This window comes from Pieris brassicae, chromosome 1 (assembly GCF_905147105.1).
Source record: "Pieris brassicae chromosome 1, ilPieBrab1.1, whole genome shotgun sequence".
Classification (NCBI taxonomy): Eukaryota; Metazoa; Arthropoda; class Insecta; order Lepidoptera; family Pieridae; genus Pieris; species Pieris brassicae.
Window position 1 is genome coordinate 7,766,977 of NC_059665.1, and position 19,333 is coordinate 7,786,309.

General features: G+C 33.9%; 1 protein-coding gene across 1 annotated transcript in view; it reads left to right on the forward strand.

Moving 5' to 3' along the window:
* The first annotated feature begins 7,930 nt into the window (after nucleotides 1–7,930).
* The window catches only part of LOC123715223 (alpha-2Da adrenergic receptor), a 161,181-nt gene continuing 149,778 nt past the window's right edge, over nucleotides 7,931–19,333 (forward strand). Inside the window, exon 1 of the mRNA XM_045670156.1 lies at nucleotides 7,931–8,423. Within this exon, the coding sequence (XP_045526112.1) occupies nucleotides 7,950–8,423 (474 nt within the window). The 5' untranslated portion in view covers nucleotides 7,931–7,949. The remainder of the gene's footprint in view (nucleotides 8,424–19,333) is intronic.

The window sequence follows — 19,333 nt, forward strand, 5'->3', positions numbered from 1 at the left end:
ATGACAAATGGATGCAATATATTACATTAGGTTACCAAAGAGTTCTTAAATAGAAATTCAAAAAGTTTTCATTAGTAATGTTTCTAACTGGCCAGTTTATTACAGTATATAAACATTTACCCACGTACAAACGATTCACATTGTTTGTGATCATTTTACGCTGATCTTTCAGTATGTATTCACCACAAACAACAAAACGTATCAGGATCGTTAACACAACATCTGGACGTACTAGTGAACTAATGAATTAATAACAAAATCTTTATAAATGTTAATGCAATAATGAATATTTTCGAATTAGTAAAAAAGACTTTATCAATGCTAATATAATAATGACTATTTACAAGGCGGGAATTTTTTTAAAGTGGGGGTATTAGATAAATAATAAATATGCTATTAAATTGTCCACTAGCGGACCCGACAGACGTTGTCCTGTCTTAAATATGAATATTGATTTCGAATTGGTATAATTAACTAAAAATGCTTAATGATAAACAACATTCTTTGTTTGTTTTTTCTGGCGCGTATATAAATAGTTTTATTGGTATTTCGACATGGGAACAGGCCACATAACTGGCCATGTGAAAAACATGGAATTTCAAGATTAATGCCACAAACAATTAGCAACTGTAATTATTTTGTATGTATTTTATTATGTATAACTCCGATCGAAGCATTTCTTTTAAACAATATTCATTTTTCTTACATCCTCTTTGCATCATCCGCATTCTGACAATGTTATATCAAACGCCATAAGGTTACACTATGCTCTGAAAAAAAAATTAGTAACAAAAGTCATGATTACTTAATATGGTCGTTAACTACTAAAAAAAGAATTAGCGTAATCGGTCAAATCACGTGATAGATATAGATTATCTATTTTATTGACAATAGATATACAAAGAGTTGCGAATAATTATATCAAAAAGTGTTAATTAAGTTACTTAGTACTAGTACTTATCTTATGCCAGTTGCATAGTTTGATAATATATTAATCTATAACACATTAAGTACCAACCAAATAGAACTTCTATAATCTTCGCTTGTGGATCGCACAGATAGGATTTAAACATAATAATATATTTCTAATTGGTTGACTGACCAAATTTGACTCCGAGAATAAAAGACGTAATACTCAATCATGAAACTTAATAAAATTTTACTTCCTCAAATGTTTCATTTTGATGGTGTCTCAGTTGGCTTTAATTCGAGCTGTGAGAACGGTCACCTGATATTGAAAGTTTAAACCACCTGTGCCATTTGGCAGGTCGACTTGTTTTGTTTAAGCTAAGTAGTTTTGTAACTTTCGAATTGTTTCTAAGTTCCAGCGATAATTGTTTGTGCTGGCTTAAATTTTTATATATCATTAAGCATATTGTTTAACTAAAAGGCTTTTTAATATTGTTTCAGTACTCTTTATTCATTATGAAGTAATTGTATTTTCTGGATGAATAAACTTTATACAAGTTATTCTGTTAATTAAATGGTTTCTTTTAAGTTATAGTTTTGAATTTATAAGTCACATTCATTGTTTGATGACATCTTTATTGTAATGTATGTACGACATGCTAGTTGTTACGAGAAATTTAGTAGCATTATTGCGTATTGTTTAGTAAATTATGTTCACTTTTATCATTCAAATCGCTGATTGTGTATCTCAGACACACAATGCTGACTTGACACCACTGCCTAATAGCCCCTATTAAATCAATAAGAGCGAAGAAAAAAATCACAGAATACTTATAGATATCTGAGCCCAAGACCAAAGGAAGTAAGTATGACGCAAAAACAAACACTGGAATGAATTTCCATATTAACACAAAGTTAAATATTTGAACATAAATATCTATGCGGATAAAAATTATGGTTTAAAAGCTATTTAAGTGATCTTGAGATATTGCAAAAGTGTTACTTGGCAAGAAACACAATCACTAAATGTTGTAGCAACGAAATGCGCTACGTGTCAAGTGTATAGTGATCGATAAAGATGGGATCTCTAGTGTGCCGAGACAGCCTTTGTTAGTATATCTACGTTTTAGAAAATATTGACTTTAGGTTTTGTTCAAACTGTATTTGTTTCTGTAGAATATGGGTTATTTATTTTAGTTAAATTGAAATTTTGAAGCGTATATTATAAATAATACCAATACAGTGGTTTTTGATAATATTTTTATATTGTATATGTATGGAAAAATACTAACGAACCACGACTTACAATATTCTGCCCGGGCAGGCAAGTTACACAGTCATTTTTTTAAATAAATATCGATATTTGTTAACCAACCCAGCACTAGTGAGCAGGTGGACGACTTTCTTTTAATTGGACTGAATGCCAGCACGTGGCGAACAAGTAGTGTTTACACCGTTTTACCGAAACGTCCAAATGATTGACGCTTCGTTTCTGCTGGAAAATGGATGGCCTGAGAAAATGGTCCTGTCGTATAATAGCTTGTCTAAAGGGTGTTTATAAAGTAACAATGATAGGAAAATGTCGGAGACTTGTTTGGAAAAGCGTAAGTTTGTTACAAAAAATATTTAGTTAATTGAAATGATTTGGATTGGATTGTTTTGTATCGTTGTTTAGTAGTTAACATGGCCATGCTCCGGAGAAACTGTTTCGAGAAGGTTCCAGTTCTATCTGAACAAAAAAAAATTATCATGGGCCTCCTCCATTTCAAACACGTTTTGGGTATTCAATAGTCATTATAATTTGTTATAATCAGCATGTTGTTGTTAGTTTCATATTGTTTGAAAATAATATTTGTTTTAATAAACTAATCATGTGTTTTCTAGACAATCCGTATCTTTGAATGAAATACTTTTCCCGTCTTCATAAGGATATGAAAAGAATATCTTTTCAGTGAATGTAGTCTAGCCATAAATACTGTTACATAAAAACTTTTCTATTTTTCATCTTTTTAATTATTTTAAATTTGGAACACTTCTATTATTGTAAAAACTTCTTTACATTTTGCCCCATTTAATATATTTTTTCGTGTTCATTATCAAATTACAATATGGAATGGGGTGTTAGAGAAAATAGGATTGCAGTGATCGCCTTGCACAATGTGGGTATGGAGCCTTCGGTCGTAATCCAGTCACTTCAAAAGCTTGGTATGAGCTGTATGTTCAAATATCGTATATAGATTAAATCAAACAGCAAAATATCTTATCGCGAGAAATGAAGATACCCTCTAGGATTCTGTCGCGTATTATAAAACAAGACCTGAAGCTCGATGCTTATCGTCGATATACAGGACATGCCCTAAATCTATCTTTACAATTAAAGAGAGTGAATCGATCAAACCACGTTCTGTCGAAAAAAAATCACGATTAAAGAATACTTCAATAACCAAAATGATAAAGTGCACGCTTACAGTTCTAAAGAAGCTGCTCAAGTCTTACCAAGGATTCACAAAACTACATTTTTGTGAAAAAGAGTGAAAACTTCAGTTAAAATGTTCAAGATACAGTCTTGGATCACGTTGTGAAATCTCTCAGCAATACCCTTTTTAAAAATATACTGCGGACTTTGCAGCAGGATTCAGAACCTAGTCACAAGTCACAAACTACCCATGGACTTTAAAAGACCCTGAAATGGAGAACTGGCCCTCATCTAGCCCAGACCTCAACCCTTTAGACTCCAAGTTATGGTCAGTTTTAGAGGCCATGGCCTGCCCATGGCGGCATGGATAAAGATTTTTTAAGAGATCTTCTTTGGAGCAAGCAGTATCGAAATTTCCCTTGGAAACAGCGTACATCCATAGATTTGCGGCCAAACAGAATTAACGCCAAAGCCTGCCAAATGTAATAAAAGCGAAAAGGTAACCATTTCGAATAGAATATTTTTTTAAACTTTTAACTGAGACTTATGTAAATATGTAGATTAAATATTAAATATTTTTGTAATATTATATTACAAAAATATTTTTTCATTTTCAAAAGAACTTATGGCTGGATGAGTTACATTGAAATAATTCTATGATTTATCATCGTATCGTTTGTGTGTACATTTGTGACATACACTCAGTAAACTTACCAAATTTAAGGGTTGGCAATTATTAAAAATATTTATTATGAAGTTGAAGGGCAAATGTGCAGGAGGCTCATCTAATGTTAAGTAGTACTGCCGCCCGTGGAGACTCTCAATGCCAGAGGGCTCGCGGCTCTCTTCATCTTCGGAAGTTAAGGCAGATTTTTTGCCGTTCACCTGTGTATGGAACTAGCTTAAAGAAGAGCTTACCAATTCTTAAAAGGCCAGCACGCACTCGCCTAGCCTTCTGGCACTATTGGTGTTCATGGTGGTTGTCACATAATTCGTGATATAAAAAAGTTATGTAAATATTAAAAAGACGCGTTTGAACGTGCTAAAGTTTTCTTTAATGTATGAAAAAGTACTTTTTAAAACAAAAGTTAATAAAGTTTAACTTATGCCAATGTTAGTGTCAAAAACCCACTTTCACAATTATATAAGAATTATTACCGATATTTGAATCCGTCACCCAATTCATGTTCACTATGCAGCGAGTTGAATGCGCAGTTATTTAATTAGAAGCTTTTCGAGCAACTGAAAATCCTTTTATTTCTTTTCAAGTGCCGTGTCAAGGCTGTGTGACAGCTGACGGCTCGTTTCATGAATATGAGAGAATAATTAAGATTCTCAAAAAGCATGTTACTGCTAAGTATAAAAGGGCATTACGTAACTTGACTGTGAGGACAAAATGTAGACTAATATCTTTATATTTCTTACTTCACAATAATTATATAATATTTCTGAGTGTAGCTATATTAATCTTTTGCATTAATTAGGGTCAAATAATATGCATTATTTCTATATTATTCTGTAATATGTACATAAAATATAGCAACACGAAGTCCATAGTTACTCACAATGTCACTACATTGACAACGAATTAAATGATCTTGTTATGTAATTCAATCTTGTTATGACCATGTAATTCTAGAAATTATGTTTAATGTATTTAATATTATCCTTTAGGGATGAGTGATATAAGAGTATATAATCATTACATTTATAGATACTGTAATCACGTCAAATTGGTATTTTAATCAAATAGTTGAAATACAACAGTTGTTATTTTCTCGTTTAACTGTAACAGACTTAAGCATCATTTGAATGAAATTCAAAATATACGACTCTAGAAACATGCTCTTCATAAAGGCTTAGAAAATATTTTATACCGAAACTATATCTCCTAGAATTATTTTCCTTTTTTATTGAACAGAAAGCTCACAATGCCAGAGGGCTCGCGAGTGCGTTGCTGGCCTATTTTAGAATTGATTCGCTCTGTTTAAGAATTTACGCTCGCAACGGTGGCACAGAGTAAATTACCGCCTTGCCTTGCTGTTTAGTCTTTCCCTACAAATGACCGTGAAACTGAACGTCTTTCGATATGTATATGATAACTATTCCGATGCTGGCTTTGGTTTTAAGAAGAGTGTCTTCAAAAATATGTGTAGCGACAAAGTGTGTTTTTTTGCGCAAACTTGTGTCTTCTTGGGGTCAAATTAGACTAGATTTAGTCTACCCCAGTCCGAGACTCCATGTAGCAGTTCAAGAATACGAAGGGCAGCCTGTGCATGCACCACCTAATAGTGACTGTTCGTTGAAACGTGGGGTAATCTTTGTTTGAACTCCACCTTCATACTTTTGGCGGAAGAGGGTGATGGCCATTCACCCCCTGCACGAAACGCGAGTACAATAAGATGAACCTATTGTATTACTTCACGTCGGTTTTCTGTGAGACAGTGGTACTGCCACGGTGCCTGATCATTTGGCTAAAGGCCGAACGCATCAGCATGGCACTCTTTAAATTTGGAATACTGGGGCTAGCTATGTACTGTAAAAAATCAATATTATGCATGTACATTGAATATATATTGTGAGTCAAGCCTTAATCCTAGGAATATTTAGGACAACTATGCTCCCAAACAAAATAACAATGTCTAATAGTTTTAGGATTTTTTTACTTTTAAATTTATTGTTGTATATATGAAGGAAAGAAAGGAACTGCGGCTAGACAAAGACATTTCAAGAGACGCAAACTATTTTCTAATCATTCCCAGTTGCAGTAGACCTATACGCCATAAGTATGACATAATCTCTAACTCACGAAGGCGGTAATTTCTTATGGTATTCGCGTTAGTAAAAAAATAATATTTATATTAAAAATTAATAAGGGCTGAAACAAAACACACAAAACAATACGACCGCTGTCAAACATAAATTCAAAGAATAACGACAGTAACAAAATATAATGTTTGTATAAAAATGTTTATTGGAATACGTGTAACATCTACCATTGATAAGTGATATAAAATATTCTTATCGCGTAAATTTTATTTTATTTTAGCACCGTATTTTCCTCGATACATTGTATATAAATATTATTCTTGATTACTTGTATTTGTTGTTTTCTAATGCCATAATAAAACTATACATTAAATAATGACACAGGTTAAATATATGTTACTAACTGACCCGGCAAACGTCGTTTTGCATTTATATTATTTCCAGGAAACATTTTTTTAGTTCAATAAAAATAACCTATCTACTATAATAAAAAAATGGGGTTGGTCGTAAAGGGGTGACAATTAAGGGTTGTATGTATTTCTAGATGATAAATGCGGTAGTAATGCCGAAAACTGTGCTTTAATGAGAATTTCGTGATATCATATTGTGAGATGATATTACCGGAGTGTTTGACTTCGTTTGTCATTGGGCTAACGAACGCAACGCCATATCGTATCTTCACGCGTATTCATCTGGAGATGCTGTTGACCAATCACAATGCGAGCGCACAATCGTTTAGTTTTTTACGATACCAAAACACCAAACGAAGCATAGAACATAGAGTAATAGCAAAGATTGGTGCAATTTAAACTTATAGTTCGTAATATCAAAGGTGACAAAAAAAAGAATAAAATGTAAAATTACAAGTAATATCTAGTCTTTAATCACGACTTAAAATCACTGGCGTGTATTTAGGAATGATTCCTTATCAAGCCGGCGTTGATTAAAAGTCTATTTGATACGCTGTTTCTGCGTCTTTTGTAATTTTTGATCTGTAGCTGTAATTATTAAAATGGGATCTAAAAACGAGCAACAATATTTACTTCTCGACGATTGTTTGACGTGACGGAGAAAATTCTTTCATAAAGTGTTTGTCGTAGTATATTTTTTAATCCATTACCGAAAGCTATATGTAAGCGCAATGGCAATAACGTCGCCTTATAAATGTAGTCTAGTTAATCAGCCGTTTTAACCATATTTAAATTTATTTTGATGTTAGATTAAATTTGTCGTTTGAATACGTACTGGAATTTAATTTAATTTCCAATGACTTCATTCTCAATCTGAATTTATATTTTTAAATCTTTAAATACAAAAAACCAAAAGTGAAGTCGCTTAAATACAAGAACATAATTAGGTTAACTTTGACGGCTGAATTTTAAATTCGTTTGTGATTTGTACAATATCTTACTAATATATTTTTTCTCATTACAGGTAATAATTTAAACTGCCAATCAAGAAAATAACCGTTTTTCACCACCGGAAACGCGCATACATGACAATGCATTAACCGACCAGTTACGGTCGTGGCGACACGACAATGACTAGAAATTAAAAATGTGATTAAAAATAAACAAATATGTTCGCGAAAACGGATCGATTCTGGGATCGGAGAAAGTTTAGAAATTCACGATGATGCCGCGTTATCGATTTTTCGATACGATAAAATAAATAGATACCTCTCGATTTATCGCTTAGTAAGTTGTGTTGCAATTATTTTAAATTCTAAAGCAATATTAGGTTAAATTGTAAATAAGTGTAAATATTCCGGACAATATTCCGTTCCTAGGCATAACGGGGCCAAAATCACGTAGCTAGAATCAAAATGCTACCAAATATAACGTTTGGTAGAACGATGAGTTGGAATGAAACGAACTCAACACATTTAATACCAAGTTACTTGAGCCAAGAGGAGTTCTTTGCGTTGCAAAACGGTTCGGATTTGAATTCGACGTTAAATGACACACATTTTGTGCTGAAGACTTGGTATCCTAGTGGATATTCACCGGCGCATATAATAATCGCGTCGGTGGTCGTAACGGTTCTTATGATTATGGTGGTAGTAGGGAATATGTTGGTGATTATTGCAATAGTGACTGAAAAGGCGCTGAAGAACATACAAAACTGGTTCATCGCGTCACTGGCTGTGTCGGACTTCTTTCTTGGTTTAGTGATAATGCCATTTTCGCTCGCGAATGAGCTTATGGGTTACTGGATTTTCGGCTTTTGGTGGTGCGAGATACATTCCGCGATGGATGTGTTGTTGTGCACCGCGTCTATTATGAATTTGTGCCTCATATCACTGGACCGCTACTGGAGTATAACACAGGTAAGTTTTTTTTGTGTATTATTACTATTAGGTTACAACTTTGGTATTGTTCTGCACTTCCTTATCTGCTTTGTTCGGCGTTCTGAGCTTAACAAACGTTGATTTTTGATTCTCTCAAGTGCTGCTTTTTGCGATATTTTCCTTTTCAATATTAATTGCGTATAAAGAAAGAAAATCCAGCCAAGCCGGGGTTCGAACGCACGACTTCAGAGTTGAGAGTCGCCCACACTAGCCATAATTCTACATCTATAATAGTAACATACAAATAATTTGGTAATTGGTTGGTAACTTATCTTAACCAAATTATCAAAAGCAGTAAATAAAGAACCTCGATATTCGATCGATCGATCATTATCCGAAATGCAACCAAAATTTTAAATTACTAAAGTCTACGTGAGGCCGATGAATAATGGACGAAAACTTTGAAGCAATTTCCGCGATACCTGTACTACAGTGTACTCAATCACAGTGGAGAAATTAGGCCAACTAAATGTGTAGCATAAATTTTCTTTTATGAGGAAAGTTTTCAGTACGTCATATAAGCTTGTATAAGTTTCGATTTAATTATTGACTTCAATGGCAACTAGCCTATACAAGCGATATGAAATTAGAATATAGCAATGTTAATCAAAAAGTATTTGGTTTTGGTAGATCTGATATAACGACAGTGTATTTTTATTTATAGATTTTCTCATATAAACATTACTGACAAAGGTGCATATTTAATTACATTTCCTCACTGTAACATCGCGTTCAGACTGTGGTAAACATTTATGTCAGTAAAATACGTATCCACCACACCCGTTCACGCAGGAATTACTTTGACTTCGGAATTATCATTGATTTATAGATACGGTTTAATAAATAGGCTTATGGTTCAGTTGCTAACTCATAAGTCATAGATCATAATGTTCTTATTTTGAATCCCTGTAACCTCGTAATATTGGATGAGACATATTTTCCGTCTGTTTTTGTGTGTAACCACTATCATTATTAACTTTATTAAGTTAACTAAACTAACTTAAATAGTTATATACATTTCTTATATATCAAGACCCAGTAGCGCCACATTCCGGGTCTTCACATTTCTACATCTGTCATAGATAATTCCTCATACAATCTTCTAGATTTGAGCCTTTCTGTATCTGTTCCGTAATATTTTTTTATAGGCACACTTACTCGATCACCATCAACCTTTTGTGCCTGACAATAACCGTCAATTTGGTCTCAGGCATGCCGGTTTTCTGAAGTTTTCCTTCACCGTACGAGCGTGTGTTAAAAACACTCAGACATAATTCCATTGGTGTACAGCCAGCGCAATCCAGACTTTAATGTCGCACGTTAAAACCACTAGGCCAACACTGGCACTCAACTGTATTGCAATAAAAAAAAAGGAATGGACTTTCTGAGACGCAATGATGAAAGGTTAAAAATGACTTAGGTTTTTGTCTCTCTAGTGTTCTCTTCATGTTGACCTACTGCCAGTACAATATACTGTGTGCGTCTACCGAGGCGAGCTGAACCTGATTGAAAGCGATGTTCTTTGATTTGTTTTTCTTTGAATTGTAAGGCAATCCCAGTTTTATCAGACTTTAATACGGAAGATGTAACATTTGTAATACACCGTTTTATCAATACAGGCAGTTAAATTTGACAATTGACAATAGGAATATATTATGTTAGGAAATGAAACAAAATAAACACTTTTAGCTTATCTTCACTGTTCTGTTAAATAAGAAGGTTAGAATTTATTGGTATCAAATTCACAATTATAATACCACATATAAAAAAACACATTGACGTTGATACTGTAATAGGATTGGATTTAGTGAGCAGGAGATCGTGGGGTATGAAAGAAGGCCCAAATAATATTAACAGTATTTCTCAGAACAATATTATGTTCGTATAGGGGTTTGCCGATATCTTTACGTATGGTACAATCCTCTATGTATAGGTTATGAATAAAATGCATATGCTATATAATGATTATCTTCTCCAAAATAATAAAGTCCATTATTAACAGCGAGCTCCTTGCGTATGTAGAAAAGGAGCAGCTGATCAGTGCCCTTCAGTATGGTTTTCGCTGTGGTCGTTGAGTAGGTAATATTTTAGTATTATAGTATACCTTACCCACAGATAGGCTGAAGCGACAGAATCTCAAGGAAAAGCGCATACGATAAGCTTGGTCAAGCAGTGTCGGGACAATCCCTATTACTCGGAGTCTCGGACTGAGGTTTGAGGTTGTCGAATTGAGTCAAATATAACTCTACTGAGACACAAGAGACACTCCCCTAAAAGCTGTAGCTACAATTGGAGTCAGTCTACAAGGGAAAACTAAATTAGCCTGTAAGAAGCTCGGTGTGCTCAGTAGGATGCGACAGTACTTCACTCCCTGCCATCGCAAAACTCTTTAATGCGAAAATCCGGCCCCACATGACTCTGGGTAGGGACTTCCCAATACCAGCCATGCTTCTTTTTGACCACATCCAGCGCAGAACGGCTCGAAACGTCGATCAATTTTGTTCTTTCTGATCGGCTAGATTTTTTAAGGGGGTGTAAAGATGTCATTTTTCTCCGCATCTTCTTTCACATTTAGGGATAGGGACACATAGGGAGTGTTTCGAAGAACTTTTCGGATACCCGCCACTAAATTGCACGGCACTGACAAACCTCCTGATACCACAACCAAAAGACGTGAGTGTATATATAGATACTAATAAGTAAGGGTAGAACAAATAATTTGCCGTATAACTCTCATCGTGTAAAAAAAAATAACGCAATTTTCGACGAAACGCTGTTCAAATAATTACTTAACCCACAAATTAATTCTGGTAGTTGTAGAAATACGTTTAAATATTGTAAAGGCGAAACATTTTCGTAGCCCAGTTCATTTTATATTAACAAAAGTTCATTTTATATTAAAGATCTAACATTACCGAAATTGTGTTATAAAGATTTAACAGTGTTAGATCAAGAACATCATTTGATTTAAATGTCTTGGATATATGCAGAGCAGAGTGTAACATGCCTCATTTTCACATTTTTTTCAATTCTATGGATACAATTTCAATTTGAAAGGAAACCCATCCGGCAGTGTTCCAGTGCCTAGGCCTCAGGGTGCGTGATGATTACGTTAGGAGGAGATAACGAGGGCGAAAACTAACCTCTCGAACAGGACACATATCAAATAATGTATGGAAATAATTCATTAACTGCATATATTCAGACGCTTTAATTATCCGTTGAGTGAACTGACAGTCATGTCAGTTGCTATACAGTAAAAAATATTCTTTTTCTTAACGTTTTAATCTATTACTGTTGTGTTGTATGTATGTGATATAAAATTTGTAAATAGTGGTCGCATTAGAGTAATCTGTAATAGTAGTTTATTTTGTTCAAAATAAACATTGAACAGAAAGTATTTCATACGCGACTAGGTAAAGTACGACCCACCACTAAATTGTGTATTTCTAGATAAGTTTCCGAACTCCTTCGGAACAAATCGATCATCTTTAAAATTGCTATCAAAGTTCCATACACGGACAAGTAAAGGGACTTCGAAGATTGGATCAGGGAGCCGTAATTAATAAATGGCTGTGTAATTGCGCAATAGAGCCGAATTATTGCGTAAAACGATTCCTCTTCTTCAAAGGTGACGCGTCATTGAAAAGTTGTTCGTATTAAGACCTCGTATTACTATATAGTACTATATGTCTATACATAGTACTATATAGTAATACGAGGTATCATAGGATAGTATATCCACTTTTGATTGACCAATCATTGGTCATGATTGATTGATTGATCTGCAACCCTTACTCTCTGCTCACTCTTAGAGTAATCCACCTGATAAATCCCCAATCATTTAAGATATTCTTGGTCTAGTTTCATAGACCATCTCAATTCCCAAATCAGGAAATCAGAAATGACGGATTGATTGGAGGCTAAGTGACAAAATCAGATTTTTATTATTATTGTTTTATATACCATTAAACAATATTTACAATTCTCTTAACCTAAAAAGTAATAATCAAAATTATTAAAATCAAAATCAAAACAATTTCAAAGCGTTTGGTCCTTCTGGCAGTGTACCTTAAACGCTGGCAGCATTTCCTCGCTGTATTGCGATACTTATTCGTTCGTTTATTATTAATATATTTTAATAGACGAAGCGATCGGTGAGTTAGACTCATTCATTGATATTTCAATCCTCAACGGCACATGTAACCTAAAAGCATTTTATTTAGATAAATTGATAACACCTAAGCTAAATAGGTCAGTAAGTAAAGCCCAGATTCCATTACGGAGGATCGCATTCAGAATATTAATTTAATTTATATCGGCGCTCGGGGGTTTTATTAATGATCGGTGTTTAGCCAGTTTTACATTATTAATCATGCCCTTTAGTAACATCTTCTCCATTCGATAGTTTAATAGCCAGGTTGTAAGCAAAACACCGGAGTAGACGTTATAATTAAAAAGTTTAAAAATATAGATAAAAAATGTAATTTATTAAAATGTAAAAATAATATTTAAAATGTTAATCTTCAATATGTTTATTACCTTGTTCGTTGTGTAATGTTGCCAGAATATCGAAAAAGTTCAAAATAATTTGGTTGTTTAATACGATGGAGGCGCCATTACATATTAAAACTTTGTGACTGTGTTTTTTTTGCTTTATCTGTGGTGCCTATTTTTGCCCAGCTTACATTTCTAGAACTGCAGCCATGTAATTATTTTATCAACCTACACTGTTTAATGTTACAACAAAAAGTCTACAAAGTATTTACTGTTACCAACAACACAACTAAGGGAGCGTTCAAGTTCAATTACGTCACGCAATTTTTGGAGTTTGACCCTCCCCCCATGAAACGCGCCGTAACGTTCTCTGCACCTAATAGTAAAATGTTTTGTGACCACCCCCAGTGGATTTTTATACCTACAACTTACCATTAGGTGGTGTAAAATACTAGAAAGTCAAGTGTAATATAAACTGTAACGTGTAATTCATTCCCCGCCCCGAATCGTAACGTTTACAAGAGGACCCCCTAAATCGTTACATAATACTTGAATGCTCCTTAATAGCAAATGGAAATATAAAGGCTTTATTATAATTATTAAATTACGATTCAATAATCTCTGTATTGATAGTTATAACTCATTTAAATGAATGAATGTATTTAAAACAACTGTTGCCGTTATATTCAATTGTTAGTAAGTAGATTGTTTTGAAACTTCAAAAATGTCTAATAAAACGCGAAAATCTGTAAAATAATAGATTGATAGGATCAACTGTATATCGCGCCTATGACTATCAATCTTTATATAAAAACGTTTTATTAACTTAAGGCGAGTTCAATCCTTGTGATAGATGGTATACGCAGGTGTTCTTAACTGAACCTTATAAAGGGAAAATTTTATGAAAAAGGAAAATAATTTTGGAGACAGAATTATATTAAATTTAGGTTTACATCTTAAGTTTAATATATATTTAATTATTTTTAACTTTTGCTCAAAAACTGAAATGGCATTGGGCTGGCCATGTAGCGAGACTGTCTAGCAGAAAGTGGACCAAACGAGTTACCCAATGGATAGGACCACCAGTCAAAAGGCGGAGACCGTTAGACCGCTGGGAAGATGACCTGAAAAGATCAGCTGGCATAAACTGGCCCTGCATAGCACAAGACCAACAAAAATAGGCATCTTTGGAGGAGGCCTAACCGGGGTTCCTGTTAATACATAAATAAATAAAGTATATATATATATATATATATATATATATTACTAACATAATCTAAGCTGACATACTAACAAAAGTCAATATTATTAATTATTTTAAATGTCTTGCTTTGTTGTGTACTTAGAGGCGCTATAAAAGATTCTATAGTTATGAATGCTTTGGAGTCTTCAACGGTATATAAAATATTAATTATCCAATTGTACTATTTGTAGCAAGACAATCTCAAGGTTCAATCACCCAAAACCCGCTAACAAAGTTATTCAGACCGCTAAGTATATATACAACTTTTCGACCTTAGCCATTGGAGCCTTCGGGCAAGAAAGTGGTTAGACTGACTTAAGGTCGAAGGAGGCAGCACTTGCCTTCTTCCTCGGTTTAAACAATAATTCTAAATCTAATTAACATAATATGATTAAAATAAATAGTAGGTAATCTCCAATCGGGAAAGAACCAATAGTCTTTATAATATATTATTCTATTGACAAGTAAATTCGTTAAAAAAGTATTTTTGTTTCATAAAGATTGAATAGTTATTATATAAATACATGGTTCATTATAAGTGAAATAAATTACATTTAGTTCACTCTTGATAATCCCCTTGAATCCCGACGTACGAGCGTAGAGCAAAAACATTAATGCGTCCATTTCACTTATCATTAACTCGCATTTGCACTAGATGTGCAAATTTGGATTTCAATGAATTACAATCTCCGTGTGTTAGTGATCAAATACAAACACAGACAAAAATAATTTGAATATACATACTAAGATAAACTACTAACAAATTAGTCACATATATATCCAGTTCTATACCGGAATTGATGACTGCTGGTGAGACTCAGACAGCGGGGCTGCTTCGTGGATCTGATATACTTTTCAACCACATATAGCCTAAGCAATGCCGAAAACAGACCCATGCAGTGTGTTCTACTATAAAAGATTAATTGCAAAGTAGATCGCTCTCTCCGTATTAGTAATGCAAACATTTTCTTGTCGCTTGCATACTAACATCCATTTTGTATGTAACGGGTGTAAAATTACATATAGCGTTAGCGAAGTCTTTAATGTTTGTCTCGTTACCATAAAAAAGCCTTTCTTTAGGTGTACAACATCCGCAATTAGTAGACCACATGGTACGTTGTGCGTTAAGTTTTGAAGATGAGAGAAATGCCCAGGAAACTTCAGGGGCATTTCGCTAATTCTACTTATACCATAAGCTTTTCCATACACACTATACAGTCTCAGTGATATATAAATCTGTATGAAAGAGATAAATAAGTAATTTGATAGGCTGGTATTAGACAAAATTGTTTAATAATATTAAAGTACTAAGATTGTATTTTCAATGCGCAGATAACCGCTAAAGAGCCTACGTTGCAAGTGATACATTTTCGTGTTAGTGACGTGCCGCAAATGTATGAAATTTAGTTGTAAATGTCGAAACTATATATTCAAACCACTGTGGTGGTTTTTGTTACTACTTGTTGTCTTTAAATAAATAAATGTTTTTAAACGCACTGAAAACCAAACTTGTGTAAGTAAGTGTAAGTTCTCTCATTACAGCCACTGAGAGAACACGAACAGATATTTTGAATTTCCTAACGGAAGAAGGTAAAATTTTTAAATATCTTGTTAAAGTAAAGAATGCTTCCAAAGCCGGATTTCTTTCTCGATGTTTAATAAATAAAATCCATATAAAAACCTAAAGAAGTCATAAAATTTTACTCATAATTTATTTCGCCATATATTATTAAAATCGAATACAAATGGTAACACTTCGAGGGCGTGTGCGAAAACCAAAATTCGTATATACGCATTGTTCAAATGCATCCTATGAATGTGAAATTAATGAAATGTTCAAATACGAATGTAACGGTCGGTTGGATAAGCGCAGCGTTCCAAATTCAAACCTTATATTGAAAATAATTGAAATGGCTAGTATTTGTTGATAAACTGATAAACTGATTGATCGAATAAATGGAAGTGTGATTCCGGAATGCGAATGTTTCTGAACCTAATCGGTCACTTAAGACTGAAGGTTCAACGTTAAGAAAACCACAACTTAATTTTGAAATTAGAATTTGAAGAAAGAGATTAAGACGTATTGATAAAAAGTAGAGGAGATATAAGGCTTTAGAGATATGCTCTTCGAATAAATGATAGTATATACGAAGAAAAAACATGTTTATTATTTCTTTATCTCAAATAATAAGATGAATCATTAATCACCATCAATAATTATTCGGACACCTTGAGACAGGTTATCTTAAAATGATTTATGGCAAGGCCTGTTCAATATAATCTTTGTAATTTTGAATATACTGGAACCACGAAACCAACAAAAGATTTTGTACTATCAATAGAAAAATGCCTATTTATTAGCTGACACATTAAACGGGTTAACTTTACTATATTAACTTTCATTATAATGAAAAGTATATTTACTAAAACTATTTTATTTATTATTGATAATAAACGGAGTTTAAATGGCCATTTTAAATAATATTATTTGTCATATGTGACATCTCAACTGTAGTACAATTTGACTATTATGAAAAATATTACAGAATTTTAATCAGTGACATTTACAGCTATAAACACCGGTAAAAGGAGATTGTCATCGCCCCTTGTATAGTTAGTGACCGGAAACGGCCGGCCTCGATACAAGCAGAAATAATGCAAATCACTATACAACCATAAAGAAACGAACGAACGAATGAACGTTGCATTATAATAAAAGTAAATACGACACGTTTATTTGTAGTTTTAGATTCGAGCACAAATTCTTGTATTTAGTGCCGTACAAGCAAACGGGTAGGAGGCTCAACTTATCTTAATTGATGTCACTCATCACAATTCCAGAAGGCTAGTGCGTTGCCGGTCTTCTATGAATTGAAATTTTATTAACCCTTTTGAGTCAAATCGCTTCGGAAATGCTTCCACAAATAACGGCATCATAAGCTAAATGTAATATTATTTTGAAACATACAAGTGCAATCTGGGTATCATCTTATCTACTCTTATCATTTTAAGAGTACATAATGCCATACTTTAAGTAAAATAATAAAAAATCAGTGGTGATACAACCTTTTTAGGTCGATGCTCGATTCTGTATCTGTTTCATCAGCGAGTAGGTAATTAGCCAGGGCCTGACACACGCCGTCGACTTTTCGCTAACCGGTTTCCTGATGATGCTTTCCTTCACCGTTCGAGCGAATGATAAATGCGCATATAGAAAGTCCATCGGTTAGAACTTATTATATAAGTCCTAGCGGACCCGACAGACGTTGTCCTGCATATTTCAAGCGATTAGGATATTAGACAAAGTATGTTAATACTGACTGCAGCGCCATCTGTCGGGCTGATTTGTGAATCTAAACCATCCAGGGCTCCACTCAATTGCATACAAAAAACATTCAAATCGATCCAGCCGTTTAAGAGGAGTTCAGTGATATACACACGTACACTAGAATTATGTATATATGTAAGCTTCTCTCTCATCTTATCTGTTAAGATAGATCAAACTGCACACGGTGTGCAAATTTGATTGAAATCAGTTAAGTAGTTTAGGCGTCCAAACAACGTGACGCGTAATTTATATATATTAAGATATTCGCATACGGACATTTTTGTTTGATATTCCAGTTAAGAATATTTCTTCAAATTTAATTTTGAAACAGACATGCTAGAATTTGTAATCAGGCTTAATGGTTTTACGTATGATAAGGTGTGAATGGAGGCGTTGAGGTCTTTACGCTCACTACGCTAGTTAGCTCTGCGCTTGAGTAACTAACAAAGGGCAATCACTATAGGAATAGTGCTCTTATTACGTCATACTTTCGACACGAACGAACATGGAGGACGGTGAATTTGCAGCAACGCTTTGTAATATTGAGAAATATAACAATGTATACATTTATATAATTTACTTCAATAAAACATTCATGCCTTCTGTTTTAAATGTATAGAACAGGTCTTAATAGTTGTTAGTAACAATTAGATAAGACCAAAGACTGAAGGAATATATTTTAGTTTTTTATGAAATTGCTTCAAATCTCCGTCCTCTAGATTGCTCGGATTGATAGACGGAGATTAGAAGAGGGCGTCCATATTTAGTTTTCTTCGCGATCGGTCCTCGTATTTCACCACGCTCCAATTCTTTCCGACTCCCTGCTTGGGACGGCAACGCTTCCCTTGCAGGCTCTAATCAAGCGCCTGTGCCTGCGCCTGAATATACTTGGAATCTATTCGGAGTGTATGGACCATCCATTTCCACTTATGTCGATATGTGTCTAATCGGAATTTCTCGGCAGTTCTCTGCTTGTTAGATATCTTTCTGGGTCACTAGATACCTAGAATACGTCGAAGACAGCGATTGACGAAGGCTGGTGCTTGATATCGTTAGCGACCAGATCGTCAAATTTGTTCTTTAATTCTAGATTACAGAATTAAAGAACAAATTTGACGCTTGATTCGACTGCCATATATGCCGAAGTTGTGCAAGTAATATTGTCATCTGTGCCTTCTATTTTAATCCAGAGGATAAAAACATATACTTTCAATAAGATTTGTATTGATTATACGTTTTACAAATAACCTTGCAATACAACCAATGGGCCAGGCAACTATGTAAATGGTTCAAATTACTGTTTTCAGCTATGAATATTTAATAATAGCTGTAATCGTGCCTACACATATTAATTATCGAAAACAATGTGCGATGATTAAAATGTAATAACAGAGGGTGTGAATATCAAATTTTATTACATGTTGCGAATGGCTAGGGTCATTTGAAGTACGGTACTTTTGTACATACCGAAAATGTTCTTATAGATTCCTAATGCCAAAAGCAAGAGCGTTGCCGACATTTTAAAAATTACTACGCTCTTTTCTTGAAGGACCCTAAGTCGAATTGGTCTGAAATACTTCAATGGGAAGCTGGTTCACCGCTGCTTATTGCACTGTACCTTAAAAACCCTGAGTTTTGGAATGACGGACGTCTAAGTGATACAGATGGAATTTCATATTAATTTGTTCTATGACCCGAGATGTAAAATGCTTCTATTTTATATGTGTAAAAATATCTTGTAACATGTGTTTCAAAATCTTGCTTTTATAAGATACTTAAAAGCTTAATTACTTTTATTGGGAGGTGTAAAAATGTTTTGGG